Source organism: Cladophialophora carrionii, assembly GCF_000365165.1.
Source record: "Cladophialophora carrionii CBS 160.54 unplaced genomic scaffold supercont1.4, whole genome shotgun sequence".
Lineage (NCBI taxonomy): Eukaryota > Fungi > Ascomycota > Eurotiomycetes > Chaetothyriales > Herpotrichiellaceae > Cladophialophora > Cladophialophora carrionii.
The window spans coordinates 1,734,118-1,752,241 of NW_008481829.1; the positions used below are offsets into that span (position 1 = coordinate 1,734,118).

General features: G+C 54.7%; 3 protein-coding genes across 3 annotated transcripts; 1 reads left to right on the top strand and 2 right to left on the bottom strand.

The window, feature by feature from the left end:
• Positions 1 to 6,769: 6,769 nt before the first annotated feature.
• On the top strand, positions 6,770 to 8,578 carry G647_05290 (uncharacterized protein; the record flags this gene model as incomplete). Its single annotated transcript, XM_008729621.1, has 2 exons — positions 6,770 to 8,383; positions 8,432 to 8,578. The coding sequence occupies 2 exons, from the start codon at positions 6,770 to 6,772 to the stop codon at positions 8,576 to 8,578; spliced, it is 1,761 nt and encodes a 586-aa protein (XP_008727843.1).
• A 1,291-nt stretch (positions 8,579 to 9,869) lies between these two features.
• On the bottom strand, positions 9,870 to 10,457 carry G647_05291 (uncharacterized protein; the record flags this gene model as incomplete). Its single annotated transcript, XM_008729622.1, has 2 exons — positions 9,870 to 10,284; positions 10,354 to 10,457. The coding sequence occupies 2 exons, from the start codon at positions 10,455 to 10,457 to the stop codon at positions 9,870 to 9,872; spliced, it is 519 nt and encodes a 172-aa protein (XP_008727844.1).
• Positions 10,458 to 16,370: 5,913 nt separating this feature from the next.
• Positions 16,371 to 17,972, bottom strand: G647_05292 (uncharacterized protein; the record flags this gene model as incomplete). The annotated part of the gene is made up of 1 exon (XM_008729623.1): positions 16,371 to 17,972. One exon carries the CDS (start codon positions 17,970 to 17,972, stop codon positions 16,371 to 16,373), a length of 1,602 nt encoding a protein of 533 aa, XP_008727845.1.
• Positions 17,973 to 18,124: the final 152 nt, after the last annotated feature.

Genomic DNA, 18,124 nt, shown 5'->3' on the forward strand with positions numbered 1-18,124 from the left:
TCCTGCTTCATCTTCTGCCTCCTCGCTCGCTCGCTCGTATCGTTCCCGTAGTCACGCAGTACGGCGCACGCAGTACCCGGTAAAGAAAGGGTTAGACATTCCTCTTCACTAGATGCACCAGATGGACTCGTATAAGGTACTCACACTCACTCGTGTTCTCTTGGAACGCTGCTCAAGACTCACCATTCACCACTGACTGGCTTGCCTGCTGCCTGCTGCCTGCTGCCTGCCTGCCTGCCTGCCTGCCTGCCTGCCTTCGCGCTTCACTGGATGTTATTCTCACGCTTACCCCGCCGCTCGCCTCCACGGTGACGGCTCTAGCACTTTCAAAGGCTTCCTCGTTCTTTCAGTTTTGGTTCACCCCTGTCCTTGCCTTGACGCTTGGTTTGTACATGGACCTTTGGTCGCTGGCCGTGCGCGCCCCCAGTGTGGCGATTCGCCAGTGGAATGCTTGGCTTCCGCAAGGCTCCGGCAGACTTAGGCTCCAGCTCCGCTCAGGCTGTGAGGCTGAAGACTTCATTTTGGGGTTTCGCTAATGGATCACGAGCTGTTAGTTTGTTTTTCCTGGTGGAGTACGATGGTTGGCATGGAACGGCATGGTTTCCGTGTACAAGGCAACTGTGTCAGTGTTGGTGGGGGCCGCTGAAGTCGGGCATGTACGGCATGTAGTTGCTTTTTGGAATCACGCCATTCTCAGCCTTACTCGCTTCCCCGCCGAGACCTACAGGTGGAAATGAGCACACGCCTTGGACTGGACTCGACTGCATGGAGACAATCAGGCTGGAGCGGGCTCGGAGCCGTAGCCGTAGCCGGAGCCCTGAGCCTGAGCCTGAGCCTGAGCCTGATACATGGTGAGACATTGCTGGCCGCCTCTTCCCCCTTTTCTCAGGCTGTCGTTTCCGGTCTGCCTGACGCTGTGCCCCTTACATGACGTGACATAGCCCATAGCTTGTCCAGATACGTATGTACACATGTCGTCTGTGCGTTGACGCGTGCGAAGGATCGCTATATGCCGGCGCCCGCCCGAGATCACCGTCTGGACGGCCATTGCAGGCGTTAGTCCCCTTTCGATGACGCGCACATGTGTAAGAGACGTCGAGATGCACGGAACCGCACGCACGTACACACTCCACCTCAGAAGGTTGCCTTGCAGATCTTGATGGTCTGGAGGGGGCCGGGGTGCGGCCACAGGAAATTACACAGTCAAAGCGCTTGGGGGGCGGACTGGCAACTGGGAAAATGTGTCAGGACAGACCAGGTGCCGCGTCGGGAAGTAACACGACAGGAGGTCGTTGTTCCCGCTTCGGCGTCAGATGATGCGTCAGATGATACAGTAGCCAGTTGCGAGTAGCCAGCCAGCTGGCTGCAGCAGCGTTGGGTATCTGAAGAGCTGAAGACGAGAAGACACAGTTGTTCCCACCCTCTGCATTGCACAGCACCTTAGCCCCTCGATAGGTGGTGATCCAGTTATACACTGGCCGGGCAATGTAGGCGGGAGACTTTGGCTGCTTGCTGGCTGGCTGGTGGGCTGGCTGGCTGGACAAACACCTAGAATGTATACCTCATACATGTGCGTGCGTGCGTGTATGCATGCATGTGTCTGATCCAGTTGGCCCTTTGGAACGTGACGTGGATATGAATGCTGGGTGAATGCAGTCCTGTAAGGGGCACACAACACCCCACTCGTTCTGCCACAGTGATTCAACCCCCTTGCACAGTGAGGTACATACGCCACATGCACCTCGGCCGCGTGTGATACTGGTTGTGAGAGTATGCGGCGTGGGTTCGATTTGCCGGCCGACAGAAGCGTTTAGTCATAGCCCGTGCGAACAAGGCCTGGGGCAACGGATCATGACGCTCTTGGAAGTACTTCATGAGTGACAGAAACTTGACTCAGGGCTGGGAGCAGAAGTCGGGCGCCAGCCTCCGTATTTAAACTCAAGCTATAACTTCGGTTCTGATATAGACGAGATAAGATGTGCGGCCTGATTGGAGCAGATATCCGCTCTACACCGCTGCTCACCTTGGAAGGCAACCTGGTTGCCTTCTGGCGCTATTCTGGGCAAAGGATCGTGACAACATGCATGGAGATGACGGACCTCCTACATCCGCGTACGCTCGTCTATGAGGCAGAAGGCGTACCCTCGTCCTCCCGCAAAGCCAACCGATGGGTGTGTGGTGCAGGTATGGTCAATCGATCGTCCCGGAAGCTATACAAAGTCTACACTTCATGGCGTGTCAATTGTCAGCCCCGAATGCCTTCTTCAACAACTGTTGCGAAAGGCGGAGCCGGACAGGTGTCCTGAATGTAGGCAGCCGAACTTAAACGTGATAATCGAATACGACAGAAAGTTTCCAAGCTGCAGGAGACTTCCATACAACCGCCCACCCGGGCCGTGGGGTGCTGATGCAGTATCTTCCAATGTGATCAGTTGCACGAAGCCATCGCTTCTTTGGTCCTGCAGGACGAGAGCGCCTACCCACAGAACTCGGCATCCAGTCGCCAGCCAGGCTTTGCGCAAATGCCGTATGACTAGAATCACCTTGGGGGACTCATGTGTTCGTTTCTGCATGCAAGTGCGTTTGAGGTTACACAAACATCGGTTGCGAAGGGTCGTGTCTCTGGTGACGGCTTCGTTGACTGCAAGCGACTCGATGCTACGACGTCGAAGTCCTCGCGAATAGTTCACCCGGCGAGGTACTCGTTGCCGCGGCGTCCTATGGCGTTAGACACTATCTTCTGCAGCCGAATGCTTCGAGCTAGCATTAACAGATCGACCAGGCTTAGCTTGGCTAGGCAACATCTGCAACCCTCCCGCTCGTCAACTGCGAGATGATAAAGCCCTCTCATATGTGCCAGAAGCAGCATTCGGATGCTACTTGCGTGACGCGCTTACCTCGAAAAGGCCAGTCAAGTGAGCACCACCGTTGAGAAAGGCGTCGCAAGAACGATGCATTACCAACCATCTCGGGCCTGAACCGCCCTCGTACTGAAAGCTCTTGACGTGTTGTTGAAGTAGCCGCAGTAGCTCGGACGCCCTGCCTCGTATAGCTGGATCACAACCAGGTGCAGGAGTACATATCGCCTGATGACGAATATCGACCCCGTCAGCGTCGTGGTCTGCCCAACCAATCGGCCTTGCTCATCGGCAGGAGCTGAAGGCCGCCCGGATTACAAACACCGGGTATTTCTGAACACCCACAAAGAATTCTGTGGCGGTTGCCGGCATCTTGCCGCACGTTACTGCTCGTCGTTCGCTTCAGCCTGATCTGACTTCGGAGCTGGAGTTACCGCCGATTGAGTCAATTTCTGAGTTAGCTGTACCGATGGCGTGGCGTGCCTTTCGACGGACACCGCACCGGAAGCGGCGGAGATCGATCTGAACAACCCGCGGTTGACCCATTGGAAGCGGAGTTTGTTGAGGTCGCGTATGTATCAACTAGGCATCCGGGGTATCCTCTTTTTGGGGGCGGTTCGTAGGATGAGCTGGCTGTCAGCAGCTGATTCCCAAGCTCACAAGATATTTTTTGGGAAACATGTAGTCATATTGACGTTCTGTGTGATCGGAGAGGCGAAGGAATGTCAGAGTCAAATGGTTGCCTGCCGTTGCCTGCTTGCGAGCTGCAAGCGAACCCGAGCTACGAAGTGCGAGCCAATGGGAAGCTTCAGGGACTCGATGGGCTGAGCACGTTGGTGACGTCGCCGGATCCGGCGAGATGCTCCCTCGGATGTGCACCAAACTCTCTCCGCGAGCACAATGTCCTTCTGGAAAAGGATGATGACTTCAACCAGCCCGTGACCGACTCTACTCGAGTCCAAGACGAGATCAGATACCAAGACCATAGACCATACTCGTTTGGGATGCACCAGCAACGGAATTGCCACGGGATCTGGTGCATTAATCCCGTTGACCTTGTTGACCTCGAGATTGAGCATCTGCATAGCCTGAGTGATGCAACACTTTGCGTCAATAGATTGGTGGGTAAGACGGTCGACCAAAGGAACATCGGGAGCACCCAGGTATCACGCGAGGCCATATGATAGTGTGCAGAGCCTTCAGTGCGCTTGACTCTCTCTTCGTCAGAGGCAAACACACCTACGGTCGCCAGTCTCATGACATGAATGAGAAGGACGAGCTTCCTCAACGTGGATGACCGCGTGTCCTCGATGCGACCGAGAAGGATTCCACCGGACTGCCTGTTGCACGTCACGTTCCACTATGCCTGGCAGGAGTCAGATCATCCTGGTTTCAACTTACTATACCTGAGCACACCGTATTCGACGGTTCAACGTTGGACCCTAGTACTTCCTGGGATGGCGGCAGTCACAGCCTCTTCAGCTCTTGTTCTCTGGCGCAGACTTGGTTTGAGGTATGCCTGCTTGACACGCTGACACAGATTTAGCAACAGCAACCCACCGCTCAATACGTACTGAGCGTGGCTATGCAGGTATCTGATTTGTCGGTTCGTTTGCTCTTTCAGCCCTGATATTGGAGCCCTGGCTTTTCTCCCTAGCAGACCTTGAATACCCAGTACTGTGTGTGATTCTGGCCTCTTGACAGGCGGCCAATCGACCACCGTTGGAGGCCGCATGTGACTTGACCCGTATTTAAGCGCCTAGTCGAGGCAGTGTCCGATCTCCGTGGGACTCCCGTATGGGGGAGTATTCCAACTGTGTGGCGCCGGATACATTGTCGTTCAGGATTAATGTCAGGAGCGGCACGGCATAATGGTTCGCGGTGCATTCGGTCCCGCCTTGAACGGTCTCAGCCGGTGAGCCGCGCGGACTTGGAATTCTGTGCTTGGGCACGGAGGTTGGCACCTGCGGATAGATTGAGCACTGTAAACTGCTCGAGCCTGAAAGGCCGTTGCCTCCACGACTGACTATTACCAATAACGTAACACGACGTTGTCACAAGACACCTGTCACCCAGCGTTTGTACGAGATCGTGTGAGATCTTCGAGATATGTGCATACCCCGATGTCGACACAGGGTCCCTCAAGGTGATCGGGACGTGAAACACATGTTCATGTCGCAAGTCCGCCCGAGCGCGGCTGCCTCCCAGTGTTACCGAAGCCGGCCGTTTAGAAGACCGAGGCCGGTCACCGATCGAGCGCGTACGGGCAGCAAGGCGTGAAGTGACCAGAGGAAGGCTCCCAAGGGGCTGCCTCGACCGATGTTCGATTCTTGCTAGGCTGGGCGAGCGGTAGCTGATAGAAGAGACAGCCGGGGAGAGTGAAAGGAAAAGGAAGTCGGGCGTCGGGTTTCTCAGCCTGATAAGACGTGAAGTAGGTACAGAAGTTGGTACGGACCTGGCGATATTAGAACGCTGCGGATGCACGGCCCAATATATCAGAGAGCATTCACTCACGTCTGCCGTTGTCGCTGTTTGGAGGGTCACAGAGACTGTGGAGGAGCGCTTCGCTCGAATGAAGATCACATCAAGATACCTCGAGAAGATCCCTCTGCTGGCAAAAACAAAGTTCAGTCTCCCACTCAGTTGAACTTCATGAGGCGTCCTTTGGATGCGCAGTGCTGCTCTCGTCTTGGTGGCGGTGGGCCGCGGACCGGCAGAGCCGCATCTCACTACCTAGTACTGCCCCCCCTGGCAGGGGCCTTGATTGGCCATCTGCTTGGAAACCGGTGAATCCACTAATACGAGCTGTGCGAACTATGCGAACGACGAGAACCCTGCAAAAAAGGCAACCAACAAGCAGGGGCGCGCTGGCCAATCAGAAGGCGGTTCGCATGCCAGTCAGTATGTAAACCAGATCCTGCCCGCCAACGACACAGCTTTGGTGTGAAGTTCTTCGAACATTACATGCTCAAGCAGGACAGCATCAGACTCTCAACACTCAGACAGGGTGGTATACAGCAAGAGGATATTTTTGACGCCAGAACCAGAACCAGAACCGTCCGCGGAAGCACTCGCAATCTCGAGCCCTCATTCTCACCACCCTGTCTTGAGAATTTCCCTGACGGACTCGGTGAGTTGCACCTCCAGCACCAATACATGTCTGAGCAGAGAGCCAAAATCGCCAAAGTTCCCAAAGCCCGTCAGCGCCCAGAGTTGACAGAAATTCCGGTCTAGCACCCTCGCCATGGCTTCCCGATATCTAAGCGATTCGAAGAGACAGCACAGCCCCATCAATCGACCGCAGTCGAGCTCCCCCGGCACTGCTGCACGTGCTGGTGCTGGTGCTGGTGCTGGTGCTGGTGCTGGCGCTGGTGCCGGGTCGGCCCGAGCGAAGCAGGCTGCGGACTGCGTGCAACACCAGAGAGTCCACCGCTTTTCCCAAAGGTACCCACTGCCTGCGCGTCATCTCCTTTCCGCAGCAGCCTGTTCTAACACTTCTCGTGCCTAGAAGTGCAAGCTACAGCCAACGGCAGCCTGGGGACGGTGACTCACCCCCACGCCATCCGTCACCGCACATCAAGCAGGAGCCTGGCTCGCCGTATAACACAGCTGCAACGAGACCTTCAAAACGACCGGCCTTTGACGACGAGTTCCGGCCATCCAAGATTGGACCCGGCTCCGCGTCACCAGAGTACTCTTCCGGCCCTTACGAGAATCCTCTCGTGCTACCTCTGGATATCAAACGACCCCGGTCCCCTGTGTCTCCTCGGCTATCGTTGCAGCAGTTCTTTTCCTCGTCGCGTCAGAGTACGCAGTCCCCCTATGGGCAGGAGGTGGACCGGAAATTCTTTGATCCGGCGCCGGGTTCTCCCCTCCAGCCCGACCATGATGTGCAGTACGAGGACACGGGGATGCTCCTGCAGCCCGACACTAGACCCATCTCCCAGGAGCAGTTAGTGAATGAAGTCAAAGGCATCTACGCGGGGCTTGTGATGGTTGAGAAGAAATGCGTGGAGATATGCCAGCAGCAATCGCAAAGCACGGTGAAGTTGTCCAACGAGCAGTGGCAGGCACTGATAGCTCTACATCGCACCTTGCTTCACGAGCATCACGATTTTTTCCTCGCAAGCCAACACCCTACAGCGTCACCGGCCTTGCGTAGACTCCCCACTAAGTATGCCATGCCTGCACGCATGTGGAGACATGGCATTCATTCATTCTTGGAGTTGCTGCGCCATCGCCTCCCGCATTCTCTCGAGCACATGTTGAGCTTTGTTTACCTGGCTTACCAGATGATGGCTTTGCTGATGGAATCTGTCCCGGCCTTCCACGAGACTTGGATTGAGTGTCTAGGGGACCTCGCCCGCTATCGAATGGCCATCGAAGAAGCTGACATGCGCGATCGGGAGACGTGGGCAAATGTCGCGAGGATGTGGTACAACAGAGCTAGCGATCGCTCCCCCGACACGGGCCGCATCATGCATCACCTCGCAGTCCTGGCCCGTCCCAACATCGTCTGCCAGCTGTTCTACTACTCCAAGGCCCTGGTCAGTGTCAACCCGTTCCCCAATGCTCGCGACAGCATCATGCTTCTCTTCAATCCCCTGCTCGAGGCATATGGGTTGCCAAGCGAGAATCCCAAAAAGGAAGCCATCACGTCCAAGTACTCCAAGTTCGATTACTCTCTGGTCACCGCAGCGGGGACGCTGTTCACGAAGGGGCTCATCCACGATTACTGTGTCCACGTCTACCTGTTTGCCTCGGAGCTGGACAATCACATAGCCCGATCGGGATCTAAGTGGAAATTGCAGGGCACTGAGGTCGCTTCGGCCTCGATTTCATGGATCCTTGACTTCGGCTCCGACGAGAATTTCTTGTGGGGCGCTTTCCGGGCACACCACGACAAGCTGAGGGGGAGCCAGCCAGAACTGCTACCTGCCAATGTTGCCTCAAAGATCGATCACATCGCCAAGGAAGACTCGCATCGGAAATTCTGGATAAACAACGAAATCAGCGCCGCGGATTTCCGTCAAGCCACTCCATCTGCCGGCGATCAACCCGGCGTAAAGTTCACATCCTCGGACCAAGTCACCTCGTACGCTATCCCAGTCTGGGCTCACATCGTCGCCATAGTCGCCAGCAAAGTTGGTGACCGCAACATCCTGCCATTCTTACATGTTACGTTAGCATTCCTTTGGTCTCTTTCATACGTTCCTGGTGGCCTCATTTACCTCGAGAATGACATTCCATGGGCGAAGCTGGTCCTCTCTTTAAATACGTTGAGCAGGTCTGGGGTGGTGGACGCCCGCGTCGAATCCAGCGAGTTCCCTCAGCAGCAATCCGGCACTGGTCGGCAGTTGCCCGAAGATTTCCTCATCCGTGGTCTTGTGTGGGCACCGTTCTATTTCCCCTCGGATTTCTTCGAGGGACAAGTGGTCGACGAGGACGAACGCACTCTGGAACTACCTAGTCATGCGGCACCACGGGCTGAACGATGCATCTGGTTGGGAGCTCGACTGGCATCGGTATGTCTTGCTGTCTGTGCACACCTGTCGCCGCTGACTTTGTCCTAGTTGAACCGCTACATCACCTATAGTCTCACGACGAAGCAGTTCGGATGCACCAAATTTGCACTGTCGCTCCCGGGGCACTCCTCGATGAATACGTTTCACGTTCTGTCACCCGCACCTGAACGTGATGTTTCCATGACCGACGTCTGACCCTAAGGAACAGGCTGTGGTACAAGGACTTTTTCTCGTCAGCACCCGCCAGAAAGATGCTCAGTGCGGATTGGGGGGCACTTCACGGGTGCTGAAGAACAAAAAGCCCTGGTACCACAGCACGTCTCGTACCCATGACGGACTCTGCGTCGCAACCACTACGGACGACGGGAAGGCGCCCGGGAGCTATCGCAAAATGGACATGGACAAGGAAACATGACAATGGTCCTTGGATTGCATTCTACTCGATGTACTGCGGCAACAGGGGCAGGGAATCATGGTGAGGCAGACCTCCTCGCGGAATCGAGTTGGAGAGGCAGGCAGAGCACAAAGTAAGTCACTCACGGTGCTTGTCATCGTACCTATCCTTGAAGCTATCAGGCAAGACAACGAGAACACCCACTGTCTGGACTTTGGATCGCACAACGGCATCCCCCAGCGGCTTGTGTCAGCCCACCAGAACTTCGGCATCTCGGGTTCAACAGTACCGAACACCGGCTGGGACCGGGCCGATGCAATGACAAGGCTGGTTCCATGCCTGGTGAAGCCGAGTGGGTTGACGCATCTGCTGGAGTCCTGCATCCCACAGGCCGGGGGGGCTGTTCTGGTGTGTCCCAGTCCCTGGCTCAGAGGTAGTCGAGTGGATTCTTTTCCAGACATACATAATCCTTGTGTACGTATACGTGTACGTGTCCGTGTTAGCTTTCGACGTCCTCGGGGGTACGCCACGAAAAGCATCTGTCGTAACGAGCAATAGCAATGGAATGGTTGAAAAATTAGCTTAATGGCACCACCGAAAAACAATGGAGTAGATTCGTGAATGAGTGAGCGAGCGTGCGAGCTACTGTCGTGAGTGTTCAGACCACCAAAACTTCTCGCTTCCATTAGGCCAAAGCCTCGCGCCACGACCACCGGTGGTGTGAAGCGCAAGGTCCCATTATGAGGAGGACGGTGGAGGGAGGTACAGGAAGTTCGGGACGGCAGAAACAAGACGACGAACCGACATTGTCAAAATCACGACGTTAGGAGATATTCTGTATGTGTACGGCACCATACGGTATATGTTAGGTAGTACGTGGTCTTGCACGAACGTGCGTCCTGCGTTATTTCCTTCCCTTACAACCCAGTGCGCTGCTAGTATCCAACAAGTCAAGCACCGAGTTGCTGTTGGATTCAAGAGATGATACAAACATGGGAATGATCGTGGAATTCGCACTCGGTCTAATATCCAACCACCTATCCTGCCTATCAACCGACCATCCTTCTAATCGCCCTCGGCTGCTGCAGGCACCTACTTCGAAGGACGTAATGGAATTGTACTATGTACAGCTTTGGTTGAGGCAATGGTTTGAATGACAACGTCTGGGGACTCTTGTGCTGTCAACGACGCCATGAACTTGTCTAGGTCGAGTTCTGATTGCGACGCGGCATCTCTTTTTGGAATGCCGCAGCTTGCGGCGGTAGCAGGGAGACGGTCCTTCGTCGAATGCAGCTGGACAGCTCTGTCGATTGTGACTGAGCTTGAGTTCGAATCTGGTGCTGGAGTGGATGAAAAGCCAAGACGTGTCGGTCCCTCCAGCTGAGCACCGGACATTCTCTTCTCCAGGCTTACGTCGACGGACTCCTTGCTCCTGAGATAGGCACACAGCATTGGATCTTCAGGGACGGTGAGCAAAGTGAAATGGGTGAGCGGGACACGACGACGGCTGGACCACATTGCTCGTTAGCAAGACACGTACAATCGGATCAGTCGGTATCAGGACACGGAGACACACTCTTCTCTCCTGTCTGAAGTGATCATTGGATTCCTGATTCCGGAAGGCTTCCTTGACCTCCAGATCTGCTCAGACCTCCCGGAGTTCGCATTCTTGCTGGCCATGGTGTCTGATCTCAGCCAGGGAGGTGGTGTGTGACTTATCAGGGTCGAACGTCACAATAATAGATGAACCTAGATGAACCGGGCCCAAGCTTGATGAAACTTTGACGACCGAGATGAGTGTGATGGGATTGAAATTCTCAGTGCCGCCCAATCTGTGATATCATGGAAAGAAGAGAGGAGGGAGGGAGATCAAGGTCGAGGGGTCCGGGGGAGGAGCAATGCTCGCAATATCGGCCAGGCAGGCACTAGTATGGTTCGCGACCAATGATAAATGGCCATGCAAGCGCTAAGTTGATGACGACCAATGGGGAATAGCCGACCTTGCGCTAATTCTTCGACTCCGACGATGATTCGCCACAGTCTGATTCGGAGGAGGACTCGGAGCTGGTTCGCGTGCTGAGGAATTTCGTGCCTTCGGATCTTTCAGCACACTCATCTGGCACCGGTCGCTGTTGTTTGTGAGTCGCCATGAATTCGAGCAGCTTTGACTAGACTGGCTGGTAGAGGAGCCGGTGACTGGAGCTTGTAGCAGGGACTTCGTCTGAAGGGACTCCTGTGTGCGTGTGCCCAGTGCAGACCCTGGTGAGGACATGGAATCCTGCATCATCGAGGGTGTTGCCCAGATCCTGAATACAGCTATCATAGGTCTCGAATCAATGGGACCGTCCTAGACAAGCGCAAGAGTGACCGCTGATGGATTTGGACATCGGTGGTTCGCAAGCCGGGCCACCTCAATGCCCTGGATCATTTCCAGCACGGGAAGCCATCGCATTTGGCCTTGACCATGACCACATGCATGCAGAAGGAGGAAACTCATCCGAGCTGAATGATGGCCATCAATAGAAAGCAGGTGAGCCAGGTTGCAAAGCCAAATACTCTTGGGGACATATAGAAGCCAAGCACTCGACCATCGTTGGGGAGCACCGGGGTGGAAGCCGATAATCATTCAGCCTGGTGCTGTTAAGGATGATGCCAAAAATCCCGTTGTGTTGATCAAGTATTGTAGCCAATGTAGCGGGATGAAAGCCTCGAGAAGTTCGAGAGATAGTCGAGCGGTCAGACCATGCACCGCAGCCGCACTGCCGGACCTACACCCGCGCCTCAGCGGTTGCAAAAGTTCAGATATCCCGAGAGTGCAGGTGTTTGTCCCGACCGCATGCGACAAGCCGCTGCAGACTCCACCCAGGCCATCAGCAATGGCATAGGTCTCGTCCAGAGGAGGACGTCACCCGCGGTGGGTATCTCATGGAAGGGTATTTGAAAGTCCATGAAAGAGACAACACGCTGAACGACCACCAACAGCGCTCAAATGAACGAACTCTTAAGGAAGCATATCGCGGTGATCGGACCGTGCCTGAAGCGCATATCAGCCGAACAACGAGTGGAGTGCAAACCTATAATCGGCCAGGACCATAGACAGCTAGCTCGCCGCGGTATTCATTTGGACGTCCGAATCTCTCCTAACACTCAGAGTCCGAATTCAACTCTTTGACCACATAGCAGGCTCATGGATAAAATCTTCTGAGCGAGAGATAAGCCAGGAAAGTACGGGATTGAAGCACCAAGCAAGGGAGAATAGAAGCCCGTGTGATTCATCGACTATTCGGGGACAATCCCGCTTCGCTCTTTACTTAAGTTCAGCGGATCGGACATTTGACACAAGTATTGATGGTGGCGTGGCCATTTGCGAGACCTCAGAAGACCTCATTTCTGGGCGGCTTGTGAGTGTGCCGCCTCACGAATGGTATCGCAAGGTGCTTAGACACAGGAAGAGGTGGGAATAAGTGTGCATAGCGTCGTCGTGCCGCGATGCAGTGAAGCAGAGTTGAAGTGACACTGAAACAAGGTTCATAAGGGTCCTGGCACGTGATTGGTGAAGGCCTATGAGGCGGTGCAGGACTGTGGCTGATACATTCTAAGACTTGATTGGCCCGAGGCGGCAAGGGTCAGCCACAAGGACTTTTGCTCGTTCCGGGCAGCGCAGAAGCCCAGAAGCACGTTTACTATAGGCGAGGACTTAGTGCTGCCCTCGCGAAGTGGGCGTGCGCCACCAAGCGATACCTGAGAGATATATGGCTCACGGGTTCAGCTGTGAAAAGTTCTCGCCGCTCGTCTTTCGCCTCTCTCCTCCTTGACGACAGCTTTCTTCTACGGCGCACCATCTTGGAGCTGAACCGTGTCCAGCGCAAACTGTGTGCGCGCCACTGAGCTTGCCACAGCGGAAACATTGCACCTTGAACCGGACCAGCTCGCGAGCGGCTTCAGCTGCTTCCTGAACCGCCAAGCCCTTTTTGTGACAGCGACGGCAGGCCCGTTCTTGCTGTTCCTTGTCGATCACCCTGCCATTGCGCTGAACCAACGTTCTCAGTATCCCGAGCGAACAGGGAACACAAAAACACCAAGGACCAGTGTCGGTTGATCGACGACTGGTTGATTGGCCGTGGCGAGGCTCAGCCTCACACCGATCGCCACATTTGATAATGCTTTTCCTGGGTTCGATGTTTCACAGTGTTCGACGGTTCTTCTAGTGATTCAAAAGCTGATTCGAGTAACAATGACCGGAACAGTATGAGGTTGTTCCGAAACGTATTCGCTCGCCTCCGACGCTCTTAGGGTCACCGGCTATCGGCCAACCACTGGGAAACCTGCCGGCAAGCCCGCTATCAAATTTGCTGACGCGGACTTAGAACAAAGCCGATCCTTTCGCATTCCTGGCGATTACTGTGGTCTGTGTGTGTCTTGCTTGCCTTCCATCGCTTACGGCACAGCCACACAACCGAAACCATCATCTTTCCGTGGCGTGAAGATACGACCACACAGAGCAATATGCGGGGCTTTGAACTTGGGAACCCTTGATGAGATGCCTGTGAAGACGCATGATTCTGCCGGCAGGCTGTGGCGAATGACGTTTTGGGACTCGTCTTGAGTCCCGTCGCTGCGATCATGGTGGTCAACTGGTGCGACTGCGGGCCTATCATTATGCCAGGCAGGGATGGATATCGCGCGCTGTCAAGCAGCAACTTCCTTGCGACAGGTCGCTTCTGGCCGACAGTCCTCACATGGCCGTCTTGCCACTGTTTGCACGAATCGCACCATGGAATCCCCTGTTTCTTGCCCGGTTCTGCCCAGAAAGAACATCGTCTATCCTCCACTTGGGTGCACACCTAGACGGAAAACTGCCTCCATTGGGCATCGTCGCTGTCATCAAAAAAGGCGTCCACTAGGCAGAATGTGTACGACAGGTCGAGACGACGTTATCCACTCTACTGGAGCTGGCTCCTTCAGAACATTTGTCCTTTCGTATACTGGGTACTGGAAACCCATGGATGGCCTCGACTGGGGCCGTGGTTGCCTTTTCACACCCTATCCATTAGTCTAGTGCGATTCCATTCGGTGCATTTTATTCTCGACGTTGCCGAAGCTTTCTCGGGGTCGACGACTGCGGCCAGCATCCAAGAATATTCAATACGAGCCCGGGCTTTGTCAAGTGACCTTCATCCAAACGGGGCCTGAACCATGCTTGCGCCCTCCTGCGTTTCATTTCAGTTGCCTTCTGACTACATCATCACCAGTGGAGAGTGGTTTCCAGGTTGGAGACCAGTTGGCTGGTAGCCCGTGGGTACTAATCTCAATGGGACGACAGGCTAGCAACGATTTTCCGGGCGGCAAGGCTTCCCCGGAACGCGCACAGACTCTTTCAATCAAACCATCCCATTACCGGGTAGGCATCGAACTCCTTCGACCACTATCGTGGATTGCGAGGGGATCTGACACTTCTCTTCCAGGTGCTGCAAGGCGGCCACTTTGACGCATTCGCATTCAATGCTATGCACGGACGTCAAAGTTCTCACTCCCTAGTCTCATGCAAGTGGTGGCTGAGAGGACGCCTTTTCTCCCTGCAGCAGAAACAGTGATTCAGCCCGGACGGCACGAGAATGTGGCTTTCTCGACCAGCTTGCCTGTCGGGCGCAAGTGAGGTTGAGTCATTGTGATGCTTGACCATTTTCTACACTGGAGATAATATCGCTCAACATGCGCTGTCTTTCCAACGCACACCACCGCCTCGACTAGTTCCGCATGCCAAAGTTCTGGATGCCTCTTGCTCCACAGCCATCGGCGGTGATATTCGGACAAGGTGGACACGGATGGACCGCCCACACGAAGCTGCTCCTTGAATGGACAACCCTTGACCGGTGACGGCCCAAGGCGCTGAGATTCAGCCACTCAGCAAGCCCATGCACACCGAGCTGAATGTGCTGTTTCCAAAGCGACCTCTCCGTCAGTCCGGGCGTCCTTTCCTCGTAGTCTCGAGGCTTCGCCAAGGCGTCTCAAATCCAGAACGAACTTGGCACATTGCTGTGTCGGTTCACGTACGTCCCAGATGGGTCCGAGGTTGCCTACCTACACTTGGCGATTTCGAGACGGCAGGCAGAATATGACATGGCAGTTGTTACTCGTCCTGCAGGACCACGGCTTCAGATCGGTTTCCGAGTGGAGTCCACCGTAGCGCTCCTGCAAGACGGCATGACCGGGCTTGGATGTGAGCCTGTCTCCCCTTGGCGGAGCTGAACTCGGGATCGCCTGATGGGATCCTGGCAAGAGCCACACAACAGCCTTTGTCATTGTTTACTCCCCTTTGCAAGCACAAGGTGCAGGAGGCAGCACTCTCATCGGCGACGACCGCGTGTGGGAGGGTTGTGTTCGAACATTTGCCTATGCCCATCGCTCACAGCCCAACAACTTTAGCTCAAAAGTAAATGCCGTCAAATGGTCCCGGTCGCCGTGGAGCCACAAAAGCAAGTAAAGACTCTCCCTGGTCTGATCCCTGACGCTGCAACAGGAACCGGAGTCGAATCTCAACTTCGACTTGTGCGACGAGACTCTCTTTCACTTTCCAGTTCCAGGACCAGCACGTGCAGTCACTATACCTCTGGTCTCATTCCCCTTCCCTGACATTTGCTTCGAAGACACTTGCTCGTGATCCCGTGCTTTATCCGTCCGCTGTCACCTGTCACCTGTTTCCGTTCACGATCTCATGGCTGACTCGTGAGCGTCAACTGAAGACCACCGCGACCACGAGGAACAAGCACCGATAGTGTCTATGGTCGTCCCATGCAGACCACCAGACAGTTTCATGTTTGGCAATCCTTCATCTAGCCACTCAGCGAGGTATCCTTGTCTTTGGCAATAACCTACACGGGACGTGTGTATACTGTAGGTCTCCTCGTCAGGAGCATATACAAAGGATCTCACAGCAATTGGACATACAAAGGGAAGGATGAAACGGTACATCATGCCTCGGAGCAACTGATTCAATCCACATCAGCAGATCCAGGCGGAAATGCTCTGAGCCACGACTATTGTAGCGTTTGCATAGAAGTGCACGTCGCTCGGCCCTGTGAAGGGAATGTTTCGTGGAAGGGCCAGCGAGCAGGGAAATAGGCAAACTGAAACGTGTACGGCCTCAGGTCAGACGATGGTCAAAAGTCTCTCACAGTCATGAGTAGACAAGAAAATCAGGCCAGGGACTATGCACATAGGTACTTATTGTGGTATGAATGAGTGCACGGTCAACCTAGAGGTATCAAGACGAGTATGCGCTTCGGAGAGGGGCACCTCGTTCATCCCTCGGAACGCGTTCCTTGTCATTCATTCATGCGAGCAATGAGTAGATTGTATCCATCACACGGCTTCTGTCTGAGGAGTGTATGGGTAGGAACAGGACAGGTTGGATCAGACACTTGTCTTGCGTTCTGTGTCCCGTAGTTCCTTTCACATTCCCGCCCTCGTTCCTCTGTCACGGCGAGGCTTTATTGATATATTTTGCCCGGAAGAGGTAAACCGTCTACCTGCTGGACGACCTTTTCCCGGTAACAAGATGGTACAGTTCCCCTCTCCGTCATTGTTTAGACCTTATTGCTCTTTCTTCTGGCCGGAAGCTTGTTTATCAGCGGTAGCTCGAGGCCAGAATGCCGGCGCCAATTTCATCAACACCCACAGGAAGCCGAACGTGATGGAGACGACCGTCAGCATCTGGATCGACCACGAGCTGGTGGCTTCGAGGTTCAAGACCGGGATGGAGATACGTTCCACCAGCCTGCCGGAGGAGGCTCCGTCGGGCGCAGGGTCCAAGTGATAGAACATTGTTCTAGGCCCGAACAGCCCGTCGAAGCCAAGCTGAGTCCTGTCGAAGGGGTTGACGGGGAACTTGGTCCCATCCTCGGCGGTGCATGCCCAAAATACGATAGGCCAAGGCACATCCACTTCCGAGGTGCCATTGTCATTCGGGGCCAGATACCGCAGATGCAATGGAATGGTGACGTCCCAGCTTCCGCGGCTCGACTTTGTCCCGCCGAGAGTATTGTTGGGTGTCTGGATGCTTAACAACATGGTTGAGCCCCATTTCTGGACCGCGTAATCTGGGGCCTCGAGGTCCGTTTCGCCGGCAATGGAATGGAGCTGGCCAAGGTGGTGCGAGTTCTGGAAAAGAGGATCGTTGCTGAGGAAGGCGTACTTGTCGGCAAAGATGTGGGACGGGAGCGTCAGGTACGTCTGTAACGCGCAGACACTGTCAGCAGGCTTATTGATGGGCTCAACCAGTGATGAGGCCGACGGGAAGGAGATCCGCAGCGTCGGGTGCAGCCCTGTAGGTCGATCGAATGAGACGGTGTACTTCTGAGCCCGCGCCTGGTCCTGGTTCAGAGAGTGATGACGGGAAGGAAAGCTGAACAGCGTGGCCTTTGGATGATCATCTTCTCCCACCACGGTGAGAAAGCCCGAGAGTTGCAGGTCTGACGGTTCACTGGCTTTACCCGCGCTCAGGATGCCCACCTCCACCCTATCGTCCCCTTTGGCCTGCACATCGAGGTTCCAGGCATCAAAAGTCGTGAAGTCGCCGATTGGATCGTAAAACACCGGAGGCTGTTTGGACCAGAAGACGGTGAAGGTCAGGGCGTGGGAGATGCTGTCGTAGTCCGCGTCCACTGAGTCAGCGATGTTGAGGAGGGATACTGTGTGCAGACATTGGAGATCGTCTGGGGCGCAGCTGGTCCGGTAAATGTACGCCACCAAATACTTCAGAGAAGGTAGGGAGGAATAGTACTGGAGAGATGAGGTCTGAGCGAAGCGTTCTGACACTAAAGGCGGGCTGATGAACGTGGCGTTGGGCGAGTAACATCTCAGTTGCTTTCCGAATAGTCTGTGAAGAAGGTCGCAAAGTCGATCGGACTGAGTCTCGTTCAAGGGGGTGTACTGGACGTGTAACCCTGGAGAAATCCGCGACAAGAACGGTGCGGTGGTGTTGTACGTCCGCTCAGGTGCCCATCGAATGTGAAGCTCGTGACATTGTCGTAGATGATCCGCCAATTCTGCTGGTAATTCCTCCAATCCGAAAGTCAGGCGTTCTTCTCGAGCTGCCTTCAAGCCGCCAAGCAGCAGCTGTGTCGGGCGAACTTGGATGTCTGCTGGATCGACAGCTCGACTGGGATGAGTGACATAGGTTGATCTTCTGCGCATCGTGATGAAGCAAGCTGGCAAACTCGGGGAGGATCAGTTGTAGTGGGAGAGACACCGACGCGATGGATCAATGAACAGCACGTGAATTAGAGTTTAAGGTTTATCGATAGCCGAATGAAGCTTAACTTAATTCAGCTTAGCTCACTTCTGCT